At 44.5% G+C, this 23,462-nt stretch overlaps 1 protein-coding gene and 1 long non-coding RNA gene across 2 annotated transcripts in view; one reads left to right on the top strand and one right to left on the bottom strand.

Annotated features, from left to right (window-relative positions):
• The window catches only part of LOC135969689 (uncharacterized), a 50,538-nt gene that overhangs the window by 2,773 nt on the left and 24,303 nt on the right, over window positions 1–23,462 (top strand). The window lies entirely within an intron of this gene.
• On the bottom strand, window positions 14,169–22,400 carry AHSG (alpha 2-HS glycoprotein). Its single transcript, XM_005546616.4, has 7 exons — window positions 22,108–22,400; window positions 19,673–19,783; window positions 18,946–19,030; window positions 18,115–18,278; window positions 16,831–16,932; window positions 15,540–15,623; window positions 14,169–14,900 (listed from the first exon to the last, which is right to left on the bottom strand). Exons 1-7 carry the CDS (start codon window positions 22,318–22,320, stop codon window positions 14,556–14,558), a joined length of 1,104 nt encoding a protein of 367 aa, XP_005546673.1. The 5' UTR covers window positions 22,321–22,400; the 3' UTR covers window positions 14,169–14,555.

The raw sequence follows: 23,462 nt of genomic DNA, 5'->3' as shown, positions 1-23,462 counted from the left end.
CTGTAATCCTAGCACTTTGGGAGGCTGAGGTGGGTGGATTGACTGAGCTCAGGAGTTCAAGACCAGCCTGGGCAACATGGTGAAACCCCATTTCTACTAAAATACAAAAAACTAGCTGGGCGTGGTGGTGCATGCCTGTAAGTCCAGCCACTAGGGAGGCTGAGGCAGGAGAATCATTTGAACCCAGGAGGTGGAGGTTGCAGTGAGCCGAGATCGCGCCATTGCACTCCAACCTGGGCGACAGAGTGAGACTCTCAAAAAATAAAATAAAAAATATATTTTTTTGGGATAGAATCTAGATAGAATAAACTGAATTTACAAGAGTGGATAAGATTACCAATGGGAGCATATAAAGTGAGAAAAATAAAGGTGAAAATCTCAGGAACCCCAACATTTTAGAAGCAACTGGAGGAGATGGAGGCAGAAAGAGCTCCAAGTAGGAGGCAGGCAATAACGTCAAACGCTGCAGAGAGACCAAATAGCATAAGAAGGAAAAACAAACCACTGGGTCAATGGTTTTGACAATAAGAAGGTCAACAATGATGTTTTCCAGAATAATCTTACTACACTGTGTGAATATAATGTATTGAGATGTGATGAAGAGATAATAAGTTATCTCTTAATAACTAAGACAGTTATAAGTCAGTATTTTTGGGAGAGAGAAATGATAAGGCCAAGTGATAGCAAAGGTTCAGTGAGATGGGCATACTCGGATTTTGGAAGTGTAGATTTGCAAAATCTGTTTGTAAAGCACTTCGACAATACATGTCAAGAGTTGCAAGATATTCACATTATTTTGGAGTATTAGTTCTATTTTTGAGACTCTACCTTTGAAAGTATTCACACATATAGGAAAGCTTTTATGCATAATAATATTTATTGATATGCCATTTACAACCATTAAAAAGTGTCCATCTAAATGTCCAACAACAGGAGAATGGTTAAGTAAACTTCCATTTATGTAACAGTGAAAAGGGGGCTTAACATGACTAACTCCATTTTTCTCCCAATCTCCCTGCAACTACCCCCAAAATGGTATCTTTTAGGTTAATTACTTTTGCTTATCTTTGCACATAGGCCAACCTAACTATGGGAGGCATTTAGTTTGCAGTTTAACTGTTTTTTTTTTTTTTTTTGAAACTGAATTTTGCTCTTGTCGCCCTGGCTGGAGTGCAGTGGTGTGATCTCGGTTCACTGCAACCTCCGCCTCCCGGGTTCAAGTTATTTTCCTGCCTCAGCCTTCCAAGTAACTGGGATTACAGGCACCTGCCACCACCCCCAGCTAATTTTTGAGTTTTCAGTAGAGACGGGGGGGTTTCACCATGTTGGCCAGGCTGGTCTCGAACTCCTGGCCTCAGGTGATCCACCTGCCTCAGCTTCCCAAAGTGCTGGGATTACAGGCCTGAGCCACCATGCCCAGCCTGAAGTTTAAAGCAAGGATGATAATAGTCTCCTCCCAAAACTAACTCCCAAGGAGAAAAGAAGGGTGTACACACAAGTAACAATGTTGCATTAAAGATTTATAAGAGCATTGTGACCTGGTCAAGGACAAAGAAGTTTCACCTCCTCAGACCCTTGCTGCCGCCCAGGTGCCTGTGGTCATTGGTTATTTCTTTACCTCAACTGCCTCTCTTTTCTCCCTTACCCTAACATAAAAGGAGCTTGAAATGCATATTAACTTAAGATGGCTTTTTAAGACGTGAGTCTGCCCATCTTCTCAGTTTGCTGAGAAGAATAAAGAAAGAATAAATATTGCTCTAAGAATAAAGTTGTTTTCCTTGCCCCAGTGCCTTGTCTCTTGACTTACTGGCTGTGGTGCAGAAAGTGGTACCAGCTTGAATTTGTCTACATTTGATGGATACCAATTAGCCATCACAAATGACGCCATGATGTTTAGTGATACAGAAAATGTTTATGTTATAATGTTAAGTTGCAAAGCAGACAGACAATTGAAACTACACTGCCGTGACACAGCGCTGTGTTTTTTAAAGCAGCCCTGTTCAGCGGTGCAGGTGGGAGGCAGAAGGAAGGTAATGCAATGCAGGAAAATGTTAATGGTGTTTGCATTTGAGACATGGGATTGTGCGAGGCATTTATTTTCATTCCTTCAACTTCTCGGAGTTTTCCATCATTTTTTAAGTAAATATGTAGCATTTAGAAATTTTTAGAAATAAATGTTTTTTAAAAGGAGGCTTGGTAGTAAAACAAAAGGGGAAATAGGGAAATGGCTTGAGAGGAACATAGAATCAGAGGATAGTGATCTTTTAGCATGGGTGTCATCTGAGAGTGTGGTCAGAGGAAAGGGTGACGCTGGTGTAGGTGGGAGGGATGCTGGGAAGGGTGAAGTGGTCAGGGAAGGCGAGGGTGGGAGGAGTAACCAACGTAACAGAGGAGAAAGATACTTCCTCTGAGCCGGAGAGACGGAGGTGAGAGTGGGTGACTTCAGAGATATATTAGAGGGAGTTCTTACCTAATAGCTTTTATTTTCTTTGGAAGCTGGGAGATTCAACTGTTGAGGGTTGAGATGTGGAGATGTGATTAGGATTTGAGAGGGGAAAATATGTAGGTGAGTCATTGTGGGGAGGGGGAAATTAAGCCATGAAGACGTAAGAATAATGGTGGCGATCTGAGGGGATCCCGCCTGAGGATGGAGCGCAAACTTTGTCAGGGCAGCAAGAGTCATGCTTCTGGAAAGCCCTTCAGTGAGACCTGCAGGGTGGGAACAGGAACAGAGAGAAAGTCCAGCTGGAGTTGGGCCCTGATAAGGCATGTGGTCTGGAGGACAGAAGGTTAAGGTCTGCAGAGGATGCTTACATGAATGTCTTTGAAATGACCAATGTGGAGTTGGGGCCAGAAGACAAGGAAGTGAAGCCAGGAAGTGTCTGACACCTTGAACAATACCTAGGACAGAGGGATGGATGCTCGCAGTGAAGCTGATCAGGAGTGAATCAGAGGTGGACAAAAGGTGGCTGAGGGCAGAGTGAGGGGGACGCGAGGTCTGCCATCCAGGAAGAGGACCACTAATTCATGAGGGTGTGACTGAGGGAACCAGGGGGTGGCAGAAACGCTGTGGAGGTAGAGAAGGCAAGATAGAAAGAGATGCAGATGTTGGATGGACAGGTCATCAGCAGGGGTGTTGAAGGTGGCTGGGGCAGGAGAGGAGAGAATTAAAATGGATCAGACAAGCTGCCACACGTATATTACACAACGCAAAACAGATCAGAAAGAGCTTTGTACCATAAAATAGGTTCAGAAAAAGCTGAGGTTTTCCTAGTTGGGGCTTAGGGGAAGGCTTCTGAAGAAAAGGGTATTTGAGGTGGATGTGGAAGTAACATTTAGACTTATGGTGTTGGGAAATGGGGCAAGAGGCAGTACACACAGGGAGTAATATGTGGTCACAGAGGAACAAGAAATCCCAGGTTTGTTCAAGTAAGATCTAGTAGGTGATCTTACCTGGTTAGAGCATAGTATTTAAAGGAAATAAGATGGAGAAGGGGAGGAAACAGATTTTGTAAAGCCTTGTTGAGTCCTTCCTCCAGGCAGTGTACCAAGAGGTAGAGAAGTGAAAAAGAAAGTCAGGACTAGGTGCTATGGAAAGTACAATGGAGGATGAGATGGAGATGATAAAAACATTATCGCCCAATCCAGTTATATCCATGGCTTGTCTCAGTGGAGACCTAAGGAAACATAACCATGTGTGGGCTATGGATGAGATGGGATTCCAGAAAGGGGCTGGCAGCTATCCAGTTCAGAAAAGGCCTTCCATCCTCCAGAGATTGCCATTGCTTCCTGTATTGAGGGCCTGAGAGTTCATTAATCCCATGGCCTGGTCTTGACCTGAATCATCAAACTACAATCAAGGCAGGCTGCTGCCTACTCATTCTGTACTCTAGCTCCTGAAAGCTCGATATGCCTCAAACAGAACCCTTTTTTTGTCTGTCCTTTCTCAGCAGTATCATCTCTTTTCACTTTCTGCTTCCTCTTCCTCGACTTGCTGTACCATCAGGTATGCCTCCTTTGCCCAAATCCTTCTTCCATGCCTTCTGAAATTTCCATGCCATAGTGAATAAAAGACTACCTGCCCTATTAACTGAGTCACTTTCTGTGCTCAACTCGAGTCTCACTTTTGCTCAAGCACAACTTCTCCATAAGAACTCTGGAATGGATGCTTATTTTTAGTAACATTCGTATCCTCCCAATTTCCCAATGTTATTTCCAGGATATTAATCCTCTGTGCTCACATAAAACCTTTTTTCTCGGCTGAGTGTGGTGGCTCACACCTGTAATCCCAGCATTTTGGGAGGCCAAGGTGGGCAGATCACCTGGGTCAGGAGTTCAAGACCAGCCTGACATGGAGAAACCCCATCTCTACTAAAAATACAAAATTAGCTGGGTATAGTGGCACATGCCTGTAATCCCAGCTGCTTGGGAGACTGAGGCAGGAGAATCGCTTGAACCCGGGAGGCAGAGGTTGCGGTGAGCCGAGATAGCATCATTGCACTCCAGCCTGGGCAACAAGAGCAACAAAACAAAACAAAACAAAAGAACCCTTTTTCTTTGAGGACCATGCCACCTAGCTTGCAGACACTTTCCTCTTCCTGTTTGGGCCATCTTCTGACCTACTGGCCTCTCTGTGTTGCTAACATCTTCGTCTCCTGGCTTACACTTCTGCCCTCCACCTTTACCTTGTCATTATTCACATGAATTCATCTTCTGTACAGACAACACCCTTACTTCTTTCTCGCTTGACCAGCTTGACACCAGAAACCAGCACCTAACTGCACGTGAAACTGATCTACTCTTTGACTGCCATTTTCTCCCCAACTCGATTTCTTCTTATTTCCACTGTTCTAGGCCACCCTAGCAAACTATAGCCAAAGGTCAAATTCAGCTCACTGCCAACTTTGTAATAAAAGTTTTATTGGAACACAGCCATGCCTATTCATTTGTATATTGGCTATGGCTGCTTTCTTCCTAAAATAGCAGAGTTGCATTGAAATAGAGACAATGGCCCATAACACCAAAGATATTTACTATCTGGTCCTTCACTAAAAAGTTTTCTAACTCTTATTCTAGACAAACATAATAAAAATATCTTTCAATGAAAGTAAAACTTGAGCATTATAGAAAGTTTAGGAAATAAGAAAAAGCGTTAATACAACAAAGAAAAGCAGCTCCCCATTATTCCATAATTTGGATATAATCACTGTTAGTATTTTAGTTTTTCTTCCTGTTACTTGGTAATTTTTTTATGTCTGTCTGTATGTATATATTAATATGTCTATATATGTAAATTAATTTTAGAAAATCAGGATTAAACCACTTCATAACCCACTTTTTTCATTTCAAAATATATTAACAATGTTTTCCTACATGAATTGTTCTTTTTTTCTAACATGATTTTAAATTTCTGCAAAGTAGTCCATGGAGTGAATATAGCATCATTTCACCAGCCAGCCTCTACCAGTACAGACTTTTTAACTTTTTTTTTATACAAAGTTTCGCTCTTGTTGCCCAGGCTGGAGTGCAATGGTGCAATCTCAGCTCACCACAACCTCCGCATCCCGGGTTCAAGTGATTCTCCTGCCTCAGCCTCCTGAGTAGCTGGGATTACAGGCATGTACCACCACGCCCGGCTAATTTTACATTTTTAGTAGAGACGGGGGCTTCTCCATGTTGGTCAGGCTGGTCTCGAACTCCCGACCTCAGGTAATCTGCCCGCCTCAGCCTCCCAAAGTGCTGGGATTACAGGCACAAGCCACCATGCCTAGCCAGAAAGTTTATATTGTTTATAATCTACTTTCCTTCAAATAGTGCTGTGATGAACGTTATGAACTTTCTTAGCCTTGGCAGGCCATATGAAAGGAGGGTTGAAGTCACCAACTGCTAAATGCTGTACACACACACACACACACACAGTGATAAGAATGCTAATGAGGCAGCATTGTATTTCACATATTCCCACTGGTTCTTGGTAGCTTTTGGGTAGAGGTGGGGAAAGGGCTAGAGGTGGTAAGAGTGGTATATGCTATCACCAGTGATGTTTTATAAAAATGATTATTTGGGGGGGCGGAGCAAGATGGCCGAATAGGAATAGCTCCAGTCTCCAGCTCCCAGCGCGAGCGATACAGAAGACAGGTGATTTCTGCATTTTCAACTGAGGTACTGGGTTCATCTCACTAGGGGGTGCCGGACAATCGGTGCTGGTCAGCTGCTGCAGCCCGACCAGCGAGAGCTGAAGCAGGGCGAGGCATCGCCTCATCTGGGAAGCGCAAGGGGGAAGGGAATCCCTTTTCCTAGCCGGGGGAACTGAGACACACAACACCTGGAAAATCGGGTAATTCCCACCCCAATACTGCGCTTTACCAAGGGTCTTAGCAACCGGGCACACCAGGAGATTATATCCCACACCTGGCCAGGAGGGTCCCACGCCCATGGAGCCTCCCTCATTGCTAACATAGCAGTCTGCGATCTAATGGCAAGGTAGCAGTGAGGCTGGGGGAGGGACGCCCACCATTGCTGAGGCTTAAGCAGCTAAACAACACCGCTGGGAAGCTCGAACTGGGTGGAGCTCACAGCAGCTCAAGGAGACCTGCCCCTCTCTGTAGACTCCACCTCTGGGGACAGGGCACAGCTAAACAACAACAACAACAACAAAAACAGCAGAAACCTCTGCAGGCACAAACGACTCTGTCTGACAGCTTTGAAGAGAGCAATGGATCTCCCAACATGGAGGTTGAGATCTAAGAATGGACAGACTGCCTGCTCAAGTGGGTCCCTGACCCCTGAGTAGCCTAACTGGGAGATATCCCCCACTAGGGGCAGACCGACACCCCGCACCTCACATGGTGGAGTACACCCCTGAGAGGAAGCTTCCAAAGCAAGAATCAGACAGGTACACTCGCTGTTCAGCAATATTCTATCTTCTGCAGCCTCTGCTGCTGATACCCAGGCAAACAGGGTCTGGAGTGGACCTCAAGCAATCTCCAACAGACCTACAGCTAAGGGTCCTGACTGCTAGAAGGAAAACTAACAAACAGGAAGGATACCCACACCAAAACCCCATCAGTACGTCACCATCATCAAAGACCAGAGGCAGATAAAGCCACAAAGATGGGGAAAAAGCAGGGCAGAAAAGCTGGAAATTCAAAAAATAAGAGCGCATCTCCCCCTCCAAAGGAATGCAGCTCATCGCCAGCAACGGATCAAAGCTGGACAGAGAATGACTTTGACGAGATGAGAGAAGAAGGCTTCAGTCCATCAAACTTCTCAGAGCTAAAGGAGGAATTACGTACCCAGCGCAAAGAAACTAAAAATCTTGAAAAAAGAGTGGAAGAATTGATAACTAGAATAATTAATGCAGAGAAAGCCATAAACGAACGGACAGAGATGAAAACCATGACACGAGAAATACGTGACAAATGCACAAGCTTCAGCAACCGACTCGATCAACTGGAAGAAAGAGTATCAGCGATTGAGGATCAAATGAATGAAATGAAGCGAGAAGAGAAACCAAAAGAAAAAAGAAGAAAAAGAAATGAACAAAGCCTGCAAGAAGTATGGGATTATGTAAAAAGACCAAATCTACGTCTGATTGGGGTGCCTGAAAGTGGGGGGGAAAATGGAACCAAGTTGGAAAACACTCTTCAGGATATCGTCCAGGAGAACTTCCCCAACCTAGTAGGGCAGGCCAACATTCAAATTCAGGAAATACAGAGAACGCCACAAAGATACTCCTCAAGAAGAGCAACTCTGAGACACATAATTGTCAGATTCACCAAAGTTGAAATGAAGGAAAAAATCTTAAGGGCAGCCAGAGAGAAAGGTTGGGTTACCCACAAAGGGAAGCCCATCAGACTAACAGCAGATCTCTCGGCAGAAACTCTCCAAGCCAGAAGAGAGTGGGGGCCAATATTCAACATTCTTAAAGAAAAGAATTTTAAACCCAGAATTTCATATCCAGCCAAACTAAGTTTCATAAGTGAAGGAGAAATAAAATCCTTTACAGATAAGCAAATGCTTAGAGATTTTGTCACCACCAGGCCTGCCTTACAAGAGACCCTGATGGAAGCACTAAACATGGAAAGGAACAACAAGTACCAGCCATTGCAAAAACATGCCAAAATGTAAAGAAGCTAGGAAGAAACTGCATCAACTAACGAGCAAAATAACCAGTTAATATAATAATGGCAGGATCAAGTTCACACATAACAATATTAACCTTAAATGTAAATGGAGTAAATGCTCCAATTAAAAGACACAGACTGGCAAACTGGATAAAGAGTCAAGACCCATCAGTTTGCTGTATTCAGGAGACCCATCTCACATGCAGAGACATACATAGGCTCAAAATAAAGGGATGGAGGAAGATCTACCAAGCAAATGGAGAACAAAAAAAAGCAGGGGTGGCAATCCTAGTCTCTGATAAAACAGACTTTAAACCATCAAAGATCAAAAGAGACAAAGAAGGCCATTACATAATGGTAAAGGGATCAATTCAACAAGAAGAGCTAACTATCCTAAATCTATATGCACCCAATACAGGAGCACCCAGATTCATAAAGCAAGTCCTTAGAGACTTACAAAGGGACTTAGACTCCCATACAGTAATGATGGGAGACTTCAACACCCCACTGTCAACATTAGACAGATCAATGAGACAGAAAGTTAACAAGGATATCCAGGAATTGAACTCATCTCTGCAGCAAGCACACCTAATAGACATCTACAGAACTCTCCACCCCAAATCAACAGAATATACATTCTTCTCAGCACCACATCACACTTATTCCAAAATTCACCACATAATTGGAAGTAAAGCACTCCTCAGCAAATGTACAAGAACAGAAATTATAACAAACTGTCTCTCAGACCACAGTGCAATCAAACTAGAACTCAGGACTAAGAAACTCAATCAAAACTGCTCAACTACATGGAAACTGAATAACCTGCTCCTGAATGACTACTGGGTACATAATGAAATGAAGGCAGAAATAAAGATGTTCTTTGAAACGAATGAGAACAAAGATACAACATACCAGAATCTCTGGGACACATTTAAAGCAGTGTGTAGAGGGAAATTTATAGCACTAAATGCCCACAAGAGAAAGCTGGAAAGATCTAAAATTGACACTCTAACATCACTATTAAAAGAACTAGAGAACAAAAGCAAACACATTCAAAAGCTAGCAGAAGGCAAGAAATAACTAAGATCAGAGCAGAACTGAAGGAGATAGAGACACAAAAAACCCTCCAAAAAAATCAGTGAATCCAGGAGTTGGTTTTTTGAAAAGATCAACAAAATTGATAGACCGCTAGCAAGACTAATAAAAAGAAAAGAGAGAAGAATCAAATAGACGCAATAAAAAATAATAAAGGGGATATCACCACCGACCCCACAGAAATACAAACTACCATCAGAGAATACTATAAACACCTCTATGCAAATAAACTAGAAAATCTAGAAGAAATGGATAATTTCCTGGACACTTACACTCTCCCAAGACTAAACCAGGAAGAAGCTGAATCCCTGAATAGACCAATAGCAGGCTCTGAAATTGAGGCAATAATTAATAGCCTACCAACCAAAAAAAGTCCAGGACAGATGGATTCATAGCTGAATTCTACCAGAGGTACAAGGAAGAGCTTGTACCATTCCTTCTGAAACTATTCTAATCAATAGAAAAAGAGAGAATCCTCCCTAACTCATTTTATGAGGCCAACATCATCCTGATACCAAAGCCTGGCAGAGACACAACAAAAAAAGAGAATTTTAGACCAATATCCCTGATGAACATCAATGCAAAAATCCTCAATAAAATACTGGCAAACCGGATCCAGCAGCACATCAAAAAGCTTATCCACCATGATCAAGTGGGCTTCATCCCCGGGATGCAAAGCTGGTTCAACATATACAAATCAATAAACGTAATCCAGCATATAAACAGAATCAAAGGCAAAAACCACATGATTATCTCAATAGATGCAGAAAAGGCCTTTGACAAAATTCAACAGCCCTTCATGCTAAAACCTCTCAATAAATTCGGTATTGATGGAACGTATCTCAAAATAATAAGAGCTATTTATGACAAACCCACAGCCAATATCATACTGAATGGGCAAAAACTGGAAAAATTCTCTTTGAAAACAGGCACAAGACAGGGATGCCCTCTCTCACCACTCCTATTCAACATAGTGTTGGAAGTTCTGGCTAGGGCAATCAGGCAAGGGAAAGAAATCAATGGTATTCAGTTAGGAAAAGAAGTCGTCAAATTGTCCCTGTTTGCAGATGACATGATTGTATATTTAGAAAACCCCATTGTCTCAGCCCCAAATCTCCTTAAGTTGATAAGAAACTTTAGCAAAGTCTCAGGATACAAAATATATGTGCAAAAATCACAAGCATTCTTATACACCAGTAACAGACAAACAGAGAGCCAAATCATGAATGAACCTCCATTCACAATTGCTTCAAAGAGAATAAAATACCTAGGAATCCAACTTACAAGGGATGTCAAGGACCTCTTCAAGGAGAACTACAAACCACTGCTCAGTGAAATAAAAGAGGACACAAACAAATGGAAGAACATACCATGCTCATGGATAGGAAGAATCAATATCATGAAAATGGCCATACTGCCCAAGGTTATTTATAGATTCAATGCCATCCCCATCAAGCTACCAATGACTTTCTTCACAGAATTGGAAAAAATTGCTTTAAAGTTCATATGGAACCAAAAAAGAGCCCGCATCTCCAAGACAATCCTAAGTCAAAAGAACAAAGCTGGAGGCATCATGCTACCTGACTTCAAACTATACTACAAGGCTACAGTAACCAAAACAGCATGGTACTGGTACCAAAACAGAGATATAGACCATTGGAACAGAACAGAGTCCTCAGAAATAATACCACACATCTACAGCCATCTGATCTTTGACAAACCTGAGAAAAACAAGAAATGGGGAAAGGATTCCCTATTTAATAAATGGTGCTGGGAAAATTGGCTAGCCATAAGTAGAAAGCTGAAACTGGATCCTTTCCTTACTCCTTATACGAAAATTAATTCAAGATGGATTAGAGACTTAAATGTTAGACGTAATACCATAAAAACCCTAGAAGAAAACCTAGGTAATACCATTCAGGACATAGGCATGGGCAAGGATTTCATGTCTAAAACACCAAAAGCAACAGCAACAAAAGCCAAAATTGACAAATGGGATCTCATTAAACTAAAGAGCTTCTGCACAGCAAAAGAAACTACCATCAGAGTGAACAGGCAACCTACAGAATGGGAGAAAATTTTTGCAATCTACTCATCTGACAAAGGGCTAATATCCAGAACCTACAAAGAACTCAAACAAATTTACAAGAAAAAAACAAACAACCCCATCAAAAAGTGGGCAAAGGATATGAACAGACATTTCTCAAAAGAAGACATTCACACAGCCAACAGACACATGAAAAAATGCTCATCATCACTGGCCATCAGAGAAATGCAAATCAAAACCACAATGAGATACCATCTCACACCAGTTAGAATGGCAATCATTAAAAAGTCAGGAAACAACACGTGCTGGAGAGGATGTGGAGAAATAGGAACACTTTTACACTGTTGGTGGGATTGTAAACTAGTTCAACCATTACGGAAAACAGTATGGCGATTCCTCAAGGATCTAGAACTAGAAGCACCATATGACCCAGCCATCCCATTACTGTGTATATACCCAAAGGATTATAAATCATGCTGCTATAAAGACACATGCACACGTATGTTTATTGCGGCACTATTTACAATAGCAAAGACTTGGAATCAACCCAAATGTCCATCAGTGACAGACTGGATTAAGAAAACGTGGCACATATACACCATGGAATACTATGCAGCCATAAAAAAGGATGAGTTTGTGTCCTTTGTAGGGACATGGATGCAGCTGGAAACCATCATTCTTAGCAAACTGTCACAAGAACAGAAAACCAAACACCGCATGTTCTCACTCATAGGTGGGAACTGAAAAATGAGATCACTTGGACTCGGGAAGGGGGACATCACACACCGGGGCCTATCATGGGGAGGGGGGAGGGGGGGAGGGATTGCATTGGGAGTTATACCTGATGTAAATGACGAGTTGATGGGTGCTGATGAGTTGATGGGTGCAGCCCACCAACATGGCACAAGTATACATATGTAACAAATCTGCACGTTATGCACATGTACTCTAGAACTTAAAAGTATAATAATAATAATAAAAATTTTTAAAAATGATTATTTGGGAAATTGATGTTGAGTGCCATGTCATAGAGGTTATGTATTCTTGCTTTAAATCTTAAAGATTAAAAATACATAATTTACCTTTTGAAACAACTTAAATCCTATACATTTAAAAAAAATAGCCAAAGATAGTGGTGCAATCTCAGCTTACTACAGTCATGACCTCCTGGCCTGAGGTGATCCGCCCACCTGTATTCCAAATAGCTGGGCCCACAGGCGCATGCCACCACACCTGGCTAATTTTTGTATATTTTGTAGAGACAGGGTTTTGCCATGTTGTCTGGGCTGCTCTCAAACTCCTGGGCTCAAGTGATTCACCCGCCTCGGCCTCCCAAGAGCTGGGATTACAGGTATGAACCACCGTACCTGCCACCATGCCTGGCTGAGATTGCATATTTTTAAAGCAAGCACACTGTGAGTCTTACTTAAAACATTGCACTCTGACTATCCCATCATGTTTTGTCAATATCATGGGCACCACACTTTTTCATGTGCAGCAAAATTTTGAGGAGTAACTTTGATTATTGCTATTTTATTATTCTAATGTTTGGTGTTATTAGATTTTTTTTTTTTTTTTTTTTTTTTTTGAGACCGAGTCTTGCTCTGTTGCCTAGACTGGAGTGCAATGGCGCCATCTCGGCTCATTGCAACTTCTGCCTCTTGGAATCAAGTAATTCTGCTGCTTCAGCCTCCTGAGTAGCTGGGATTACAGGTGCCTGCCACCATGCCCAGCTAATTTTTGTATTTTTAGTAGAGACAGTGTTTCACCATGTTGATCAGGCTGGTCTCCAACTCCTAACCTCAGGTGATCCACCTGCCTCGGCCTCCCAAACTGCTGAGATTACAGGCATAAGCCACTGGGCCTGGACAATTTTTGTATTATCTTAACATCCACCAAATATTCTTAATTGGTAGTAGTGGCACAAGTATGGAAAAATGCACCTGAAATCCAATAACTTTGAAACATGTGTTAGACATAATTAAAATCCACTAAGAAGGCAAATAAACGAGACATATGTAATGCTATGAATTTAGCAGAGAATACGCTGTAAAATAATAACATAAGAAAGGACAGAGCAGCATTAATACAAAAACTGTGCTATAAGGGTGGCAGATTTAACAGCTCTATAACTCATTCTGTCTAATATTATTGGGAATAAGTAATTCTAAAATAATGCACATTTTGAATAACGCTGTCTCCAGGTGTGCATCATTTAGAGGAAACAAGTCACATAGGAAACTGTTTTAGGTAATTCTAGCGAGGAAATCCTGAAGATATTTGGAAATGCAATGTTAGAATTCAAGAAAGAGGTCCAATCTGGAGGTATTAAGTTGCAGTTATCTGGGTAAGAATGATAGTTTAAATCATGAGAGAGGATAAACTTGCCAAGTAGAGTACAGATTTAAGAGAAGGTCAAAGCCGGGCGCAGTGGCTCACGCCTGTAATCCCAGCACTTTGGGAGGCTGAGGCAGGTGGATCACGAGGTCAGGAGATGGAGAACATCCTGGCCAACATGGTGAAACCCCATCTCTACTAAAATACAAAAACATTAGCTGGGTGTGGTCATGCGCGCCTCTAGTCCCAGCTACTCAGGAGGCTGAGGCAGGGGAATCGTTTGAACTTGGGAGGCGGAGGTTGCAGTGAGCTGAGATCGTGCCACTGCACTCCAGCCTGGGTGACAGAGTGAGACTCCGTCTCAAAAAAAAAGGTCATATCTTACGAGTTGTGGGAAGATCCTAGTCTCATTTTTTCCTGTATCTGGCAATACAGCAGGTTTTTGTTCTCTTTTGGTTCTATTTTCACTTTGGTTTTGATTAGGGACGCTGTGTGGTTGTTGGGATAAAAGGCTATGCACGTGAGGGGAACTGGGATGAAGTCGGCAATAAGCATGACCACACTCAGCTTAGAACCTTCTTTATTAAGGAAGGTATTTCAGGCACTTTTATTAACAGGCACATATAAGCTTAGCAAGAGCACCTTTCAAAGTCACAGTTGCAATGGTTTTCGTAAGGTCAGCCAGAGGCAGAGAACACAATCCTGGTGGCTTACCATCAAAATCATGACAAGTTGTCAACCTAATGCCTTCTATCAAACATAACCACCATTCCCTCTGCTTCTGTCCTGTGAGGAATGACAGGAAGTAGGGATTCAAGACTTGATATTAATGTAGATCACATGTGACACTTGCGTGGTCAGCAGACAAGGCCCCCCACCCATGCCCAGGCTTGGACAAAATGGTGGCTATGTTTTCTCTGCCAAACCTCCTCATCTCTGCCATGTCTAGCCTAGACCTTGAAGTGTCTGACCCTCCCCGGACATGGAGGAACCACTGGCCCAGCAGCAGCACCAACACTAGGCTGCACCACTGAGCGTGTTTTCCGGGGGTGCAACGCTTCTCCTGAGGGGGACCTCAATGAGACCACACCCATGAAGAGGTGGCGCAGGTCATAGTGTGACGAGTGTATCGGGACCACTGGGGGAGCTGCCGCCAACACATGGGCGTATATGGGTGAGCCAGTTGGAAGGGGTCCAGATGCGCCAACTGGATAGGACGCAGGTGCATCTGCATCCACCACGGGGGTGGGGACTGCTTCATTGGCACCTTCTGGTTGGGGCTGTGAGGTCGCGGGCTGGAAAAAAGACCATTTCCTTCAGTTAGTTTGCTTCCTCCTCCCCGTCAAGACCACCCACAGGTCCAGGTGGCACTGGCACCCAATTTCATCACATTATACATTTTTATTTGCAAAGAGTCTAGCAAGAAAGGACCTACCTAAGTACAGTGGATTGTCATCAAGGTTACAAGGAGGGGTGACTGGCCTATCCTGGCCCCGGCCAGGATTGCCTTGGTGATGGTGGACTTGCACACATATGTCCCATGAGTAAAAGCACCCCACCTATGGCTCACCCTAGCCCAGCAGTGCCACCCTCTTTGTCATCTGAAGCTGCAGCCAGTGGGGGCTGCCAGGTAGATCTGGCCACCTGGTCTCTGCAACTCAGGAAACCACTCCCACCTCCCACAAATAAAAGGGTGGCTTTGTCAACTACACAGTAAGGTGGTTCTTCCCTGTAGTCACTAGTTCATGGGAGGGAAAGGCATAACTAAAATATCCTTCCATTTGTTGATGATTCCACATACCCTAGTCTTATTTCATACTGTGAGGTTGGGAAGCGCAGGAGAGCAAATGTCCTGTCATCACCACTGCACTGCATAAATGTGAAGAGGTCATTGTATTCTGAAGGTGAGGCAAGAATATTCATGGAGCTGTTACCTGTGTTTGGAACACTGTGCAGGTCACTGCAACCTCTTCTCCACCAAGCTTCTCATTGAGCGTTGCCTTACAAAAGCCATATTGCTGCCCACAGAGAAAGAGGAGTTATTTTAACTGATTTAAAAAATGGATCCCCCCCTCAATTTCATTGACACTCCAACCTTAAATTAGTTTGAGAAACCATTTTTCTTAAAGTTATAGTTTCTGCTTGTGGAAGGTATATGATTCTATATATAAAATGGAAATACAGAAATACTTTCTGAGTGAGAGATTACCCATAGTCCCTTTCTGGTGGTGACCTAGAAAGAATGAGTGTTAACATTGATGCGTTTCTTTCTTATTTTAAAATACTATTAAATATGATTTAAAAATTGAGATCATTGTGACTATACAATGTTGTATCCTGTGTTTTTTCACTTGCCACAATAGCATTTTCTCATATCATTCATTATTCTTTGAAAACACAATTTTTAGCATCTGCACAATTTTCTATTTACCGATGTGCATGTATTATTCAATGACACCTTCCTGTTGGACATACAGATCTCTCTTTTTTGGTCTTTTTGTATCTATAATAAATCATTTTCATAGATATATTCTGTCAAATGTCACTGATGATTTCTTTTTTTGAGACAGAGTCTCACTCTGTTGCCCAGGCTGAAGCGCAGTGGTGCGATCTCAGTTCACTGCAACCTCCGCCTCCCAGGTTCACACCATTCTCCTGCCTCAGCCACCCGAGTAGCTGGGACTACAGGTGCCCACCACCACGCCCGGCTAATTTTTTTGTGTTTTTAGTAGAGACGGGATTTCACCGTGTTAGCCAAGATGGTCTCGATCTCCTGACCTCATGATCCACCCATCTTGGCCTCCCATAGTGCTGGAATTACAGGCGTGGGCCACCACCCCAGCCACTGATGATTTCTTTAGACTAAAATCCTAGAAGTGTACATTATCAGCTCAAGGACTTGAAAGTTTCATATCAGAGTTATATGCCTAGAAAATGTGCACGTCACACTCCCAGTGGCTGGGCGTGACTTGACTTGGCTTCATTAGGAAATAGCCTCTGTCTTTCTCCTAACTCCATGTGCTTGCAGTGGGTGAGATGACTTGGTGATGGCTTTTAAAGGGGTGAGGTGACACCCTAAGGAAAGACCTGCCATGATCCACAGGGAGCGGGCATTTGCACTGTTATTCTCTGTCTGCAGCCCCAAGATACAAACTACCCAAGGATGTTCTGTTCCACAAACAGCTCTGTCTGAGTGGTAACACCCCAAGGTCCCAGCCCACTCACCTTTTTTGCCAGCAGGTTGCAGTTGGCTGCCTCTGTGGCCTCTTTAGCAACACAGTCAGTGCCAGATATTGTAAACTCCACATATGTAGAAGGTGGGAGGGGCTGAGAAGAGTACATGAAAATGCTCTTGAGGAAACATGACTTAGAATGAAAAGGGCAGAGAAGGAGAGCGGGAAGTAGCCTCCTTCCGGGAGCGCCATTCATGCAGACCATGCGTGGTCCCAGAAGGCATGTCCCTCAATGGCTTACATAGGGCAGTCGCTATGGGGTTGTGTTCTGAAGTGCTTGTACTTTAGAGATATGGATTGTGTCTTCCTTGTAGGAGGGGCAAGTATCCATCTCAGATCCTTCAGGTTGGAGGTGAGTTTGCAGATAGGAAACAGGAATCAGAAGGCCAGCCTTAGACTGGTAGGAGTGGGAACCCTTCCTCCCCACAGCCCTCACTCTTGGGCTGCACTTGAGACCCAAGGTTCAGGTTACTCCAAGATAGGGTGGGAAAGTGAAGAGATTAATACCTCTTCCACCTACTTCATAGAGCAGATTCAAATGAAAAGATTTAGATGAAAGTATGGAAGATATCACTTGAGCTTTTTTTTCTTATAGTAGTTGCAGCATATGGACACAATAAAATATCTGTTATTTGGTCTAGTCTGGGGTGGGGATGTTCTGAGAATCACATATCTGATTAATAGAATTGCCATCTATACTAGTGTATTTCCAAGTATGGCCATGGCTGATATCCAGAATACATTTTCTTAAACATTTGAATTCTGTTGCATTCAAATGTGCTAAACCACGCACAGTACAATGAGATGTTTTCTCCAGTGACTCGAAAGACATTTTAGGATCTTGCCATTATAAGCTCGTCAGCACAAGTGAGTATTAATTACGAGTCTGTGGCAGATGTTCAGCAGAGATGGGTGATGATGGAGCCCAGTGAATTTACAGAGTGCTTCTGGCAGACGTGGGAACCTCTACCCGCTGACACCGAGCTTTGGTTTTAGCTGGAACTGAGGGAGTGGGGATGTACCTGCCTGCAACTGTGGCTGCTGGATGTTACAGTGGCTCAGCATGGCGGAGGAGCCGGGGGTGTTGGGGGTCCTCATGACACTCAGGGACCTGATACCCCTTAGGATGCTTTCTTCCCTTTCCAAGCAACCCTCTCCTTGCTTTCTCATCCCTGCCCCTGCACCTGTTCTTCCCTCCCTCCCGATCCACCACGTGCAGTACATTCCCGAAGTGCCACCGAATTGCCCAACCTGTCAAAAGAATCTCAGTCTTTACCACAAGTTGAGCCCGGGAAATTTCCTCCAGCTGAAAATTGGAGCCGTTGTTTTGGGCGTTGAAGGCGGTCACGGCAGCTTCCGCGGCGTGCACCACCCTGGTGTCGTTCAGCGGGGCCAGCAGGGGGCAGTCTCGGCACACTTTGCGCACGTCTTCGGCCGAGTCTGCTCGGAGAGGGGAAACCCGGATATAGGCAGCCAGTCTCCGTGGCATCGCCCCAGCTCTGCTGGTTAGCAAGGGCTAAGGCACGCCCCAAATGGCTTCAGGCACTTTCACTGCTTCTTACTAAACCTTCAAGCAGCTCGTGCCATGCTGACATTTCTGCAGGAGCCCTTATTATCACGGGGCAATTTTCACCTCCAATAACAATAACTTCTTTTTATTTTTTTGAGACGATCTCACTCTGTGTCACCCAAGCTGGAATGCAGTGGCGTGATCTCGGCCCACTGCCACCTCTGCCTCCCAGGTTCAAGCGATTCTCCTGCTCCAACCTCCCTAGTAGCTGGGATTACAGGCAAGCACCACCACACCCAGCTAATTTTTATATTTTTAGTAGAGATGGGGGTTTCACCATGTTAGCCAGACTGGTCTCGAACTCCTGACCTCAGGTGATCCACCTGCCTCGGGTGGGTGGATTACAGGCATGAACCACCGCATCAGGCCAAGAGCAGCTTCTTAAAACACAATTTTAAAATCCCAGAACCCAGGAAATTTGGCTTCTACTTTTCCTCACAGACAAAGCGGCTAGAACTACTTAGGTTGAAAATCATTCAGATCCTTTCCCCGCTTTCTCTACAAGGAAAAAATAAGAATAAGAATAGTCATCTGTACCTGGACTGGAGTCACATTTTGCGTACTCCACGGAAAACTTGCCATTTACTTTCAACAACTGGAAATCACAGTCTCCTTCGACAGCCTGGAGAAAGAAACCCACGTGAGGATGGCTGCCCTTCCCCTTCGCACCCCGGGAAGGCTTCCTCCAGGCATGGCTGTCAAAGGTGACCCTTGCAAAATCGCCGCCTTTGGGTAATACTGAAACATGGCACTCTCTGCTTTCAGGGATACAACAATATAGTTAAACGCTTGTAAAAAATCAGCCTCAGGGCAGGTGGCATCAAATGGCAATTTTATTTATGATGATTATTATTATTATTTTGAGGTAGAGATTCACTGTTGTTGCCCAGGCTGGAGTGCAATAGCAGGATCTTGGCTCACTGCAATCTCCGCCTCCCGGGTTCAAGCGATTCTCCTGCCTCAGTCTCCTGAGTAGCTGGGATTTACAGGTGCCCGTCACCACGCCCAGCTAATTTTTGTACTTTTAGTAGAGACAGGGTTTCACCCTGCCGGCCAGGCTGGTCTGGAACTCCTGACCTCAGGTGATCCACCTGCCTCGGCCTCCCAAAGTGCTGGGATCATAGGCATGAGCCACTGCGCTCAGCCACAAATGGCAATTTTAGAAATTGTACCCTGGCTAGACAAGAAGGCAGGTTGACAAGCTGGGTGAATCTGTGGAGCTGGCCGAAGGACCACCCACAGCCACCCTAAGAAGGGTACTCACATGCTCCTTCAGCTGCCTCACTCTGCATCCTGCCACAGGGGTGGGGTCCAGCACATGGCAGGTGGTCTCCAGGGTGTCTATTTCAATCTCAAACATCTCTCCAAAGGGCTGCTGTAGAGACAAAGAGTGAAGCCGTGAGCAGCCCATTCCCCTGATCCTGTGGTGTGGGCCACGGTGTGCGCCCTCACTGGGCTTGAGCACACGCCCCTTTTGGAGAGGTGAGGGAAATGTCATTCTTATTGTCAGTCTGCAACTCCGTCTAGCTCTGAACTGGCCCATGGGCAGGACAATGACCAGGGCTTGTCTGGTCTTCGTCTGTCGATTACGGGAGCACCAGATGATGCTCGCAAAGCAGAGGAGGTCTTGGGCTTGAACAAGTCGATGGAGCCACAGCCCTCACTCTGAGCCCTATTTGGAAACTACAAATGAGTATTAACGCTTATTTGTATTTATTATTTATTTATTATTTTTAAGATTTCACTCTTCAAGCATTGCTTTGGAAAATCCAGGTTTAGATTTTTCTCAGATAAGCTGCAAAATAAGGTTGTGTAGGGTAATATCTTACTGTCCTTTTTTTTAGTCTCCTCTATCCCTCCCTCTCCTTCTTTCTTTCTTCCTTTTATTACTTTCCTTCCTTCCTCCATTTTCTTTTCCTTCCTAGAGGGTTTTGCTGCTGTTGTCCTTGGCTTTTCCTTTGTCTCGGTGTGCAGCAGGTGCCGGCATGCAACGATGCCGCTCTCTACTTCCCCCTGCTGGCGGTAATGGGGAAGGGCGAGTCTCCCTCTGACAGGAAACTGGGTATCACTAGTGTAGACATGAGGGAGCTTGCAACAATCCTTGGAGATGTTCTTGTCAGTTCACCTGTTTTTGTATCCTGTCTTCGAAGCCTGAAAAATCCAGAAGGTACAAGTACGCCTCTTATTCTCTCAGCCCAGCTCTGCTTGCCTCTCATTGGTTCTGCCTGACTCACTAGTACCTGAAGCCTCAGCATCTCCTCCCCTGGGAGAAGCTCTGCATTTTTATGACGTCCAGGTGTGTGCAGAGTGACCGCCTGAAAGCGTCCACAGCTCTGAAGAACAGGAACTGGGTACACATGAGTTTCTCAAGGAACCCAACTCTGAGGCTCTGCCTTTAGTGAAAGTCACAATGCCCATTCATTATTACCTGTCCCCTCAGATGTGCATGTTGCGTGTTAATTTCCCCTGAATTGATCAGCATTTCCTCCTAACCACCATTGTGCTTTAATATGGCTGCAGCACTCTTAAAATCCATCCAGAGCAATCCTGATTTCAAATATTTTGTCTCTTTGTGAGATGGATGGCAGTTGTCAGCCGGTCCAGGCTTCCTGCTGTTGACCTTATTTTCCAACCTAGATTGTAAACTCTTGTGGGCACATATTATGCCTTTTTCACCATTGTATTAGGTTGAACCATTAAAACAGTCAATATTTGGTTGCTTTAGATATAGAAAAATGGCAGTTTTATATGGTTCAACCTAATATCTCTGGTTCTTGTCCAAGGAAGGCTTATAATACATATTTGCTGAAAGAATTGTCATTCATCAGAAATAAAATCTAATTTCAAAACAGGCAGTAGACAGACAGCTTCTTCCCACCTCTCCAAATCTCTTTACTGATCCCCGAGGCATATTTCCAGCTTGACTTTTCTTGTCACTGGCTTCAGGCTGCGTTCGTTTCCTGTCTAGCGTGTGAGGAGGTGAATCCTGTTTATGTCACGACTTCTCTCTGGGATGTGGGTAACTCTCTTAGGGAGGCAGTTTGTATAGAAGAAGGAACACAGATCTGGAATCAAATCCCAGCCTGAAGACTTAGTAATTATATGATCTTGGACCAAAACACACACACACACACACACACACACACACACACACACACACACAACAGAGCCTTGGTTTCCTCTTGTGTAAGACAAGAACAATATACGCACCACACAGCACCAGGAGGCAGGACTGGGAAAGAGTAAATGAGATAATCTATGTGAATGGGCCTGGCATATAGTAGGCATCTGCCAGATGCTAGTTTTATTTATTCTCGGTCTTTGTCAGAGAGAAACCAAAACAAAGACAGATACGTGATTTTCAGCCAGTGGTAATGTGGCAACCAGGAGCTGGTTTCTTGGGTCCTAGTTTTTCGAGCAAGTTACACTTTCCACCTGTGATCTGCAAACTACCATGGAAGCACTTTTTCTTCTGCACACCACCCCACACCCTACCCAGCTCCCTCCTGAGACCCATGACTGCTGTACAGAATGTCTCCTCTCTTGGTCTCTGCCTGCCCCTTCCCTCACTCCTGGGAAGAAATCAAAGAATTTACTCCTCTGTGGTTTCCTTTGCACTGGGAGATGGTGATCTTTTGAGGCACCTGGTTGAGCTCCACATACAAATTATTTCAGCTCATACACAGCAGGTCCACTTACCTGAGGCCACACCTTCACTTCATCAATCTGGTTCAAGGTGTGTTTGTATCCCCAAGGAAGGTTTTGATTGATGTAGTCTACAGCCACCAGAGCTGCTTCCTCAGTTTCTGGATCATCGCAGTTCGGTTGTCTATAAATCAGCCCTGGGCCATGTGGGGCTGAGTGGCAGCCCCAGAGCCGAGCAAGACAAAGGAGCAGGACAAGGGACTTCATGGCTGCCCCAGAGAGGCCCTGGCAGGTGTGCAGGTGGCTGGAGGCTTCGGGACCAACCCAGGTGCTCTGCTGGGAAAGGTAGACTCATGGAGGGTAGTGGGCTTTATTTATCTGTTGGAGCCTGCCGGAAGAATTGCATAAGGATACAGGATGATTTCTGCTTTGGTTAAAAAAAAAAAAAAAAAAAAAAACACCTGCAAACATCAGCCCTGGAAAAGCAAACAGGTTAGGACATCGCTGGTCCCCAAGAAATCTGCCAAAGTCCATGCTGCTGTGGGGGAGATGCTCCAAAGTCTGCTTGGAACATGGTAATAGCAGCAAAGAGAAGACAGCTGAGGGGATGAGGTGGACATGGTCAGCCTCAGAGTGCCATGGGTTTGGGAGCAGAGGAAATGTCTTCTACTGTGATCTGAGCATGCCATGGGGTCTGTGAGAGGGAAGGGAGGATACTCAGCAATTTGAAAAAATTATCTAATGTCAGGGGGAATTAGCTTTCCAAGAGGAGTCTTACAGGAAGAACAAGGCCCACAGATATAGCAAAGGTACAGATGTGCTATAGGAGATGCCAAGATTTTGGGGGAAGATTCTTGGAGAAAAGAAGAAAGAACGAGATATGTTTCTGCCTCAAGTGGGTAATGGAGGTGGAAGGAGGGGGTTCCCGTGGCAGGACCAGGATGGGAAATGACCAGCAAAACGTGTGGGGTTCCCTGCCTCTTCTCTTCCTTCTCCAGACCTCACTGCCAGGGCCCTGCAGGTGGCAGCACAGAGGGGCACTGACCTGAGTCTCCTAGCTGGCTGAGCATGATTAGCACCAGTAACCTAGTGCCCCAGCCAGTGCACAAGTGCAGCAGAGGGGAGTGCTGATCTAACAGCTACTCATTTGACACAGCTCTGGGTTTGAGTTCGACACTGCAGGCTGAGACGCTGCACAAGCAGCTAAGGACACAAATTCCCCCTTGAACACTCTTTGCAGACTCAGCAGAATTATAGTGTGTCTTTCTGGCCAGAACACAGGGCCAGTGTTGACTCCAGGCACTGCCTATTAAGTGACCCTTGACAATTCCAAGTGTGACCTCCAAGGAGGGTTGGCAGGATAAAGAGAGGCTTGGGAAATATCACACAAGGACCTGATTTGGTTTAGT

Source organism: Macaca fascicularis, chromosome 2 (assembly GCF_037993035.2).
Source record: "Macaca fascicularis isolate 582-1 chromosome 2, T2T-MFA8v1.1".
NCBI classification, from domain to species: Eukaryota; Metazoa; Chordata; class Mammalia; order Primates; family Cercopithecidae; genus Macaca; species Macaca fascicularis.
The sequence above is the reverse complement of the archived record's forward strand: the minus strand, read 5'-3'. Positions and strand labels throughout refer to the sequence as shown.

Coding starts and splice junctions, on each gene's coding strand:
- AHSG (XM_005546616.4), bottom strand. CDS start 22,320: ATGAAGTCCCTTGTCCTGCTCCTTTGTCTTGCTCGGCTCTGGGGCTGC. Junction 15,624..16,830: donor GCAACCTGCTGGCAAAAAAG/GTGAGTGGGCTG, acceptor CTCTGTGGGCAG/CAATATGGCTTTTGTAAGGC. Junction 14,901..15,539: donor GCACAGTGTTCCAAACACAG/GTAACAGCTCCA, acceptor TCTTTTTTCCAG/CCCGCGACCTCACAGCCCCA.